This window comes from Pimephales promelas, chromosome 24, assembly GCF_988280905.1.
Source record: "Pimephales promelas chromosome 24, fPimPro1.hap1.1, whole genome shotgun sequence".
Classification (NCBI taxonomy): Eukaryota; Metazoa; Chordata; class Actinopteri; order Cypriniformes; family Leuciscidae; genus Pimephales; species Pimephales promelas.
The window spans coordinates 14008987-14019629 of NC_142792.1; the positions used below are offsets into that span (position 1 = coordinate 14008987).

Sequence of the window (10643 nt, forward strand, 5' to 3'; positions counted from 1 at the left end):
TGTAGATGCTGTCGGTGAGTTTGCACGAGTTGTGTGTGTGTTGTGTGATCACTCTCCCAGCACTTTTTGTGTTTGGTTTGAACACATACACTACAGTTTGGGGTCAGTTAGATTTTTTTTAATGTCTTTGACAGAAGTCTATAACCACCAAGGCTGCATTTACTTGATTTATTTATTTTTTAAACAATTTAATTAAAAACAACTTTTAATGTATTTTTAAAATGTAATTTATTCCTGGTGCCAAGCTGAATTTCAGCATTATCTATCTAGTCTTCAGTGTCACATGATCCTTCAGAAATCAGTCTAATATGCTGATTTGCTGCTCAAGAAACATTTATTATTATTATTATCAATATTGAAAACAGTTTTGCTGCTTAATATTTTCATAGAAGACGTGATGTTTTTTTTCATAGTATAAAAAGACATTTTTTAATCTAAAAATAGAAATCTTTTTTTTAACTTTATAAATATCTATACTTTCACTTTTGATCAATTTAATGCATCCTTGCTGAATAAAACTATTAATTTCTTTAACAATAAAAATAAACACAAAAACTGACCCCAAATGTCAACATAGAAAGATGTTAATAAGATAAGTGTCTGTCATAGAAACTTTCATAGTCATCACAAAAATGACCCCTAATGATTATTTATAATAATGTAAATAATATCAGTATATTTGATTTAAAATGCAGTAATTCTCTTGTACTGTATTGTTGTGAGTGCTGGAATTTTCTTATAGTGGTGGTGCTAAATTTAAGCTTCTTTAATCTTAATATCTAATATTTAGCTTTAGTGCTTCTAGTAGCAGTGGCTAAAAACTGAAAAGCTTTGAGTGTGAGGCATGGGCTATATTCTGCCGTCCAGTATATATTTATGTAATTGAATTATATAAACGTGTGATTAGTCGACTAATGGCTTGAATGAACCACTACTATTCGGCAAAAAAACAAAAAAAACAATCTCAAGTCAGAGGCAGCCCTAGTTTTTAGTTGTGTAACGGTGTATGGTAAACATCACCTCAGTCCGTGAACGAGTTCTCTTCATTTAAATAAGAGCCTTTTTTTTCAGCAGTATAGTTTGTGTGATGTGTGAATTGCATTTTTTTTTTCACCCACTGGTCCCAGCTCTCCTCTTTCATCCTTAGCTGCTCTGGTTTTGTGCTGGCGTTTCTCTGCTGTCACAGACCACTGGGTTCTGCAGAACCAGAATTGCTGCTTCAGGAGATTTTGTACACACATAAACACACACATGCTCACTCTCGTCTTATCTAGGCTGCTTCAGAGCACTGCCTCTTTCCTCTCCAAGCATTAATCTGTAGGATTTTCCATGCTCAGTTTCTCTTGACCGTTTCTGCTAGCAGTCTGTTTCCCTGTATCTTTCTCTCACCTGCTCCCATGTTCTCTATTTTCAGTTATTCTCACTCATTCACTTTCCTCTTGCAGAATTCTTGCTCTTCTTCTGTATCTGCACTTGGGAGGGAAAGTGCTGCGTTTGCTTGTTTTATTCACAACTGTGTTGAAAGATTCATTAAAATGTTCAGCTAGGAATGACAGGAATCATCACTTCTATCTCTTGTAATGATGGTCTTTCCAACTCCACTATTTTCAGAGGACGTTGAAGAGATGAACGTTTGATATGACAAGGCAATTCTCTTTTTGTTCTAGAGCAAAAAAAAAATCAAACTTATTTACATGCACAAAAGCCCCTTCTCCCCCCGTTTAAGAATACTTAACTTAAATACACAATATGACATAATTTGAATTGTTTCATTATGAATAAGTCATCATTTAAGTTATATTATAATTAATCAAATTATTAAAACAAATATTAGAAAAATATACAATATACATATTCATAGGTTGAAATTCCTGATTGTTTAAAAAAAAAACATATTTTTAATGTTCATTTAGTCAAATTCCTTATGCAGAAAAATATAAGTATTTTTGCCATTTTGAGGCTTACAAAGGGACACAGTACTAAGTTTTTGTACATGTACCATAGTGTTCCAACACTATCTCACACACAATTCGTACGAATTCGACGAATAATTAAAAAGTGTCTAATTCGTACGACCTCACTCGTACGAATTTGTACGATTTGTCTAAACCCACGTGATGGTTAGGTTTAGGGGCGGGGTAAGGGGTAGGTCATTGGCCAATTCGTAAAATATGTACGATTTAGCCAAATCGTTCTAATTCGTACGAGTGAGGTCGTATGAATTGTTACGAATTAGCCACTTTTTAATCATTCGTCGAATTCGTACGACTTGGTCGTGAGATCGGGTTGAGTGTTCCTTGAAGTACTTTGGCGTTCCTATATAAATTTGCCACATTTACCAATGTACTATGTTAGCTCCATCCAGCTTCAATCATCATACCACTGTACCACCAGAGTACTATTTCTGTACGGGACCTTTTCCGGTCTCCCCATTTCTTATCACTGGCATATCTTATTTAACACTTTTGCTGAATAAGCATCTGTGCTTTAGGGATAGAGAATTTTTTTCTCTATTCTGGGCAGAGGAGGTGAGGATACTAATGCAGTCTTAGTTTCAGAGCTGACGGTTCTCGAAAGAATTCAATATAGATCAGACAGAGAAGTATATTAGAAACCGTGGACTCCTCTACTGTACCATTAGAGCCTCTGGGACCTCTGAACTTCACAGCTCCGATATCATTTGATGTCTCCTTTCTGCCCTCTGCTGTAGGAAATTTCCATGAATTTCAATGAGATTTCTATTCATTACCACAAGCATTGTTGCGCTGACATTTTGGATTCAATGCATAATTTAAAAGCAGCGTTTCAATGTTTTGGATTTGTCTATTTTTAGACTGGTGGCTGTCTCCCATGCCCTGCTTTTTGTGCAGCGGGCCCTTGACTTCCCCTCATTAGTGATCCCTTGGTTTCCTGCATGACCATGTACACATTCATGTGTTCTTGTAGTTCCAAGGCATATTGCATTGCATGGAGAAACATGGAGTAGATGGTGTTTTCGTCATGTGGATTGCTTGCATTTTTTGTTATGGCATCTATGCTTAAGTATTAAGGGGCATTGACACTGACAGAGACCTGAAATCGTTCATTTTCATTGAGAGCAACAGGAGAAAAGTTTAACCTTATGCAAATGTGAAGTGACACACGTCATTATATCCAGCAGCAGGAACACTTACTATTGACCTTCAATTTGCACCTTGTAGGCTTGTACCTTCAAGTTAGGCTTTCATAATGACTTGAAATGTTTGATTCTGATTGGTTATCCACAACATTTCACGGTCTGTTATTTCCTGACAATGACCATCGTCAATAGCAATGCTATACTATATAAAAGTCTGCCCATCTATGTAAATGGAAGCCAGCGCTTCTTTTGTGTGTCGTGTGCAGAATAGCTCTCGCAATCCTGTGCAATCCTGTGTCTCAAACAGTTTTTGATTGTATTAAAAAATGTATAAATAATACTGTATTATCACAAATTATATAGATTATTGGTGAACAATACGATACGTACCATCAATATCATAGATCAGTTTGCCATCATCCACCCATCTCTTGTGTGAGCTATAATTCTGAGTTTCTCACTTGCAAATATGACTTTGCTCTGTCATTCATATGCTCAAGGCCCCGTTCACACCGCCCGCAACTGTCGATGTGTGTCGCTAGGCTCTGTACTGTGAAGTCGCTTGTGGGCGTTCGTTGTGCTGTTGCTCTAATGTTATTGGTAGACTGCACGTATGGCCATATCTATACCATAATAGCATCATAAGTGATGTATACAACTAACTAATTTCAATTTGACTTGAAATAAATGACTTTTGAGGTTAAAAAGAAATCGTATGCTGTTGGGAGAGTGTTTTTGTATTACCACAGCAGTGTTCAGTGGAAATCATTTACTAGATTAACGATCGATCAATCAACAAATTAAACTCACTCGTAATGTCACAAATTATTAAAATGTCATTCGAATTTGACAAATAATCAATTTTCTTGTCCCTAATAGTCAACGTAATGCAGGGGAAATTGTAAAATGTGCTAAACGTGCATCATAAAATTAAAACACTCGAACTATAACGTTAAATGTATGAATTAAACTCACTGAGACTGTCGACAGTTTCTTTTCCATGCATCATTTTATTATCCATGTATGTGGTTAACGTTACAGTCAAAGCATATAAAACAAAGATCATCCTCGAACACTTCTGTGACACAGTGATGCGTGAAGTCCACTGAAAGTCTTCTTTCCTATTGGTCGCGAAAATAATTTGCATAAAGTTGAAATTTCTCAACTCTTGTCGCTTGACATGCCCACATTCTGTCACCAACGGTCACTGTCGCCAGCGCTCCATTGAAATTAATGGGATCATGTCGCTTCTGTGTGTCGCTGGAGGTGTGAACGGGGATACAGAATTCGCAATTGCGAAAAACTCGCTTTGTCAGTGTGAACGAAGTATTTCATGGCTCAACTGAAAACCTTTAAACCAACAAAACATTTTTGACTCCACAATCTGTCAAAGATGACAACAGGACATTACTTAATTTCAAATTTTATTTGTTTCTCGCAGGCTCTGGGTCAGGGTCTGACCCCAGCATGGTGTTATTAAATCCAGAGGTGCAAGTAAGGCTGGAAAGTGGGCCGGGGGCTGCGGTTCACTCTCCTCTCGCAGAACAGAACGGCTTCCTTCAGTGTCGCCTACAGGCCTTCAGTGCCGACTTCCTCATGACATCACTGCGAAACCTCGCCCTCTTCCTGGGGGATGACTCCGCCTCCCAGGTCCTCCCCATGGAGATCACCATCAAAGACACACACGTGAACCTCAAGGTACATTTAGACATTGAACATTAGGGCTGTCAAGATATCATATTTCACAACACAATTATCATCGCCTAAAGAATGAACGATATCAGTATTATCGCAACGTCTATAGAAATTAACATAATTGTATCAGTCAAAGTCAACTTTCACTTTGTTTATTTAGTGTTTTCTCTTTTTTGGTCATTGAAACTTTCACAAATATGTAGGTCTCGACATGTTAGTGGTAATATTATTATCAATACTGATACTTTATGACACCCCTAGTAGACATACTTGCCTACATTGTGTGATTGTACACAGCCCATCTGTTACAAAACCTAGTCAGCTACAATCCCAGAATGCATTGCGTCTAACTTCAATGAAAAAAAAAAATGTAGTAGACAGCAAGACAGAAACAGCATTTGTGTACTAATATATGTGTTTAAATCAGGATGACGGTCCCCGTGACAAAGCGTCAGAGCCCGAAGCCACGCCCATCGCCGTGCATATTCATAATCTGCTTATCCATCGTCAGGATGACGGCTCATTCAGCATTGGAGGAGGTTATTCATGTTCCTTAATTCTTGTTCATCTCTACCTGCTCCCTTTTTCACTCCTAAACCATAATAGTTCTAGCATTTTCCCCTTATTTAAATCCCTCTGGCACATGCATGCAACTCTCTCTTTTACTTTAAAGTTTGCCTCCATTTTGAACTATTTGAAAATAGGATTAAAGCTCAGGAATGCACGCTCTAAATGCATCCCTCCCCTCTCTCCCCTCGGACAGCTGAGCGTGCTGCGGACCCAAAGCTTCAGAAGGCGGGGCATGTGAATGACAGCAGGCTCAGTTCTGTCCCTGAAGTTCCTGTGGGTGTGGCCAGTGAGCCGAAAGCCACTCAGACTGCACCTCTGTCACGCACAAGCCCCACCCCCTCAAGTAGAGAACAGGTACAATTTGCGATATGTAAATTTTGCATGATGTAATGCATCACAGGGTACGTCCACATAAAGCTGGACTTGTAGAATTGCAGCTTTATGTGAACGTTTTATTTTGCGCCTTATATACAAATGTATGTCTGTAAGCCTTTTTACCATGTCTTGGTTTGCCTGTTTTAATCCTCTAAAGCCTGACATATGTAATCATTCCCAGGAAAATTAATTTTTTTAAAGGCACACTATGTAATTTTTTGCCGCTAGAGGTCGCTTATTCAAAACAAAGGGGTAGCTTGATGACGCCTTGATTTCACGAAATCATGGGAGTTGTTGTCTTCACCTCTATAGCTGGTGGAGAATACAACGACGGTACTCATAGATATCATAGTCATGGATGTAGTCACCGGTAATGTATTAAAGTTCCGAAAGCCGTTGGAGTGGAACGAGACCACTGGAGCTATTGCTAATGAGAGACAAACGCGACGTACGGCTCGAGAGCAGTGGAGCTTTTATTATGCGTTATTCGTTTTCGTTTAAAAACGGAGAATTAAAACAAATACGATCTCTGTCCACAACAGCGTTTTGTCTGCGTATTATAAATTATCTCCATCCACATTAAAACAACTGAAAATACGGATCACGTGACCATTCACCAACACTGGGCATGCACGTGCCGTTGTAAACAGTGATTGACGAATCAGGAAAGGATACGTCATAACTAATAACACCCAATCATAGAGCCGAGCATCAGCCTCTGCGTCAGCGTTTCTGAAGTCCTACGTTTTGTGTCATCTACACTAAAACGTCCTCCGGAGGATTCAAAATGCAAAACGGAGCTGCAGCGTTTCTAAACTTCTCCGTTTTAGGTCTTCGTTTTTCCCGTTTTAGTCTGGACGGGAGGTGCAAACGTAGCAAAAGGTCTCCGTTTTTAAACGAAAACGCAGTTAAATCGACAGGCCGATATTATCGGCCGATATTAGGCATTTTGCAAACTATCGGTATCGGCAGTTATAATGGCCGATAAATGAATATTTCAAAAATAAAATAAAAATGGATGAAACACGCTTCAACCATGTCATGAGTGTTGGAGTTGTATAGTTTGTCCACCAAAGGGCACTCTACACCGTCCCTGTTGGCAACACTCGTTGAGTTGGTCACGAGACATTGCTTGAATAACAATTAAAAGAACATCTCCATCAGTTCTTTTAACTCAAATAAGCATGACAAAAATATCATGTCTAGTTTTGCTGCTGTTAAATAAGCCGAGAGTGAAGCGGAATTAGTTAGTAATAGTTACGTTACGTTGTTACAGTGTAGTTGACTGACTGTCCTTTTAACTTTTGACAATGTGACTGAAGTATTTCTTTAATAGCGCGTGACAGTTATAGCAATGAGACTTATCATCTCTCCCTGGCCTGTTATATAAAAATTTTTACAATTTGCAGTATGACGTTTTCCATTGCTAAATTATGGCTCATCATAAGACTAACCACAAAGCTAGTTAATGCCACTATCATCAGTTCTGTTTTGATTATAAAATAAACAAGTTTCTTTTGAAAATGGATTATCATATTATTTTAGTTAAAACTCATAAATAACTACAAATAACTAATGTTAGGGAAATCTGTTAATGTTTTGTTGCGCGTTTCTGAAATAATAAAAAAATATTTACTGTATATATCGGCCGATAATAAAAAAAAAAATATTTGTATCGGTATCGGCCTTCAAAATCCTTTATCGGTCGGGCTCACATCATATTAGATACATTTGAGTGTGATGAAAGTAGTTATAATGCTACTCTGTGATTGGTGGCTACTATATGAGACACTGCGGTGAGCTTGATCGATATGAGTTATGGTAAAAATGGTACTCGCGGTTAATAAAGAACTCGATTTAAACAGTGTTGAGCTTGGTTTTCTGTCGATAAATGTATCCAAACAGTTGCTCACCTGTTTAATAAAACACATAAAACACATGTTTCCATGGTTTGGTTTCTACAAAATAAACCTGGAAATCGAGGGTAACGCGGGTATGATGTCAATAATAGGCCTGGTTAAAACTGCTTATTTCTCTGGATTTAAACATTCTTAGAAAATATTTGGGATAACGTAAACGTAACGTACACGAATCAACAAAATAAATAAAATTGTTCTGGTGGTTTTTTTTTATATTTTAATCCAAAAATCTTACATAGTGTGCCTTTAAATGAAACTATTGAACCTTTTGAGCAAAATATACAATTTAGTGCAGTTTATGACCAAAAAGTAAGATGAAATTTTGATAGTTTGTAATGTGAGTCAGTGAGATGTTTATAACAGTGTAACAAACAGACAACTCGCATAAAATGCATATAAATCTTAGTCACTTTATTTCTTCCAATAATATCTTATTAAGATGATATTTAAATGCTTTGTTTCATGATCAAAGCGCTGTAGTTTTTAATATGGGTCTAAAACGTGTAATGCAAGGGAATTAGAATGATTGAGAGATATACATACATACAAATAAATGTTTATCATATTTGATGCAACATTTTAACATGAACATGTTTAAAAACCCTGATTAAAATTTATAAATCAACCTCAGATAAAAAATTAAACGATAAACAGATGACCGCTTTAAAATTAGCAATTATCTTTCGAGCAAAGCATCCAGGCTGATGAACAATAAACACTGTTGTGTGCCAAGCTAATGATCTTTTCCATCCATACAGCTGCTCGTGGAGGAGAATGAATGCTTGAAACTGGAGCTGTCCAAAGCCAAGATGGCGCTAGCGGAAGCCCAGATGGAGAAAGACTCTCTCCAGCATCAAATGAAGAGTCTCAAACTCACCAGCGGGGGCAGCAACAGCTAGTGGCAGTGCATGTGTGTGTGCATACAGGACAGACACTCGCCACAGGGGGGCAGCAGAGTGCTTGGAGGGGCCCGGCGCCTTCAGATAAAAAATTCTCGATTGGAGAATGGTATGTGTGGCGTGAGCTCTCACTTCACTTGGGAATCAGACTTTACAATCAGTGGCATCTGCTCTTAAAGAACAGTGTTCTTTACTATAGTGTACACACAAACTTCAGAATCAGAAAAAAAGTCAAGTAAAAAAAAAAAAACACTTCGGAAATTTCACATTCTCTTGATGTTTTGTGGCTCTCTTCCTGTTTATTATTTCTTTGTGTCGGCGAGGTCTGCAGATCATCATGGGAAAGTAAAGAGGTGATAAATGCACATTCTTTATCACTTTCTCTCTCTCTCTCTTTAACCAATCAAACACAGTGTTGGAGCACATTCCACCCTTGACCTTTAACCCCAGAACAGTCTGACACACTGTCAGGGTGTGTGATGTTGAATGTCATATCTTTGGAGGAATGTCTTAAAAAGTTAATTTGCACTGTGTCCGAACTCTTTTGTTTAACAAGAACTAAACAAATATATATATTTAGCAACTAATAAATTTGTGTTTATGTATAGTAATTGTGAAATACAAGAATGTTTTTTTTTTTGTTAATGCGATTGAATTGGTGTAGGCACAATTTTTTTTTTTTTTTTTTTATGTCAGTGTCTCAAAAACGGGAAAATGTTTTGAGGATTATTTATGCTCACGAACACACTACACTGCTCCAGGATTTGCATTGCACAACTTAATTTGTCTTACTACAAGAACAGATGTGTTGAGGTTTGCAGATATCAGTTCAGTATTTGTAACTAAATGCAGTGTCATTCTATGTTTGTCTTTTTAGAGGAACATTTGGACTGCAACAGTCATAATAGGAGATTAATGATTAATTTACAGGTGTTTAATTTACTCTCAACTGAATGTTTAGCCTTTGCTTTGTCACATTGTTGATCTGATTACCAGCATTTCTGCACAAAGAAAAAACAAAACAGAGCTGGATGTTGGAGAACGGCTCAACAGATGCATTTGTGAGAATGTCGGTTGGCTTTTCTTGCGTACGCTTTAAAAGAGAAGAGCCTATCTAGTTATATTGGGATATAATGAATGCAAAAAGGTCCTTTGCTCTCTCTCCAGCCCTTGTTTTCCCTCTCGACAGCGGCCTCTACAAGTGCCTGTGACTGCACACCTTCTCCAGAGGTTCTGCTCGATTTCTTGTTCTCTAAATGAATGTTTTAACGCTCTTCACAACACAAGCTCCCATCCTGAGAACATTTTTTCAGATGTTTGGACTTGAACATTGAGAGCTGGATGACAAACACCTGATTGTAGGAAACCAAAACTTTTCTTCGGTAGTACTAGGCCTCGCCCCTATAACACTAGCCCCGCCTCAATATGTATCAGACACGCCTCTTAGAGATGCACAAATGATGAACAATGATGCTCACTTATGAAATTATGATTTCTTGTTACTGTCAGAAGCTGCTGAAGTACTGAGACATCTGAAAATAAAGCTTAAAACATTTTATTCATGGGACTCTGCTCTTTTGTTGTGACAATAAATTATGTTCCATATTTCATATGAATCAATCACATGCTTACCTACTTAGAAACTTGTAAAAAATATATTTTACCTCCTCATTTTATACATTTGTTTTCTTTTTATTAAAATATCATAACTTGATCTCAACTTCAAAATGAAAAAAAAAATTTCTGAACAAACAACTTGGTCTCACATGGAAAATGGCGGCGAATTTGTATGATGTGAGCTGTACAAAAAACGTATGATTGTTAGAAATAAATATATAAATATAAAGGTCCACCCGTCATGTGCGATGACGAACGCATGAGATCGTACGCATTCATACGAATTGGCCACCAATTCACCAAAATGAAAAACAGTGACGAATTTCAATGAGATCGTATTGAAAGAAAAGATCTGTTGCTGCTTCTGTAACATCACAACCTTAAACCATGTTGCTTTGTGTGATGTTTTCCTTGCCTTTCGCATTTTAACTGGCATCCACTAACTGTGTC

General features: G+C 37.4%; 1 protein-coding gene across 5 annotated transcripts in view; it reads left to right on the forward strand.

The window, feature by feature from the left end:
* Positions 1 to 10134, forward strand: part of bltp3b (bridge-like lipid transfer protein family member 3B) — a 32186-nt gene extending 22052 nt beyond the window's left edge. For all 5 annotated transcript variants that reach the window (XM_089126608.1, XM_039668349.2, XM_089126607.1 and 2 more), the window contains 4 exons: positions 4560 to 4816; positions 5241 to 5352; positions 5577 to 5737; positions 8436 to 10134. In XM_089126608.1, coding sequence (XP_088982734.1) covers positions 4560 to 4816; positions 5241 to 5352; positions 5577 to 5737; positions 8436 to 8576 — 671 coding nt within the window. In that variant the 3' untranslated portion in view covers positions 8577 to 10134. The remainder of the gene's footprint in view (positions 1 to 4559; positions 4817 to 5240; positions 5353 to 5576; positions 5738 to 8435) is intronic.
* Positions 10135 to 10643: the final 509 nt, after the last annotated feature.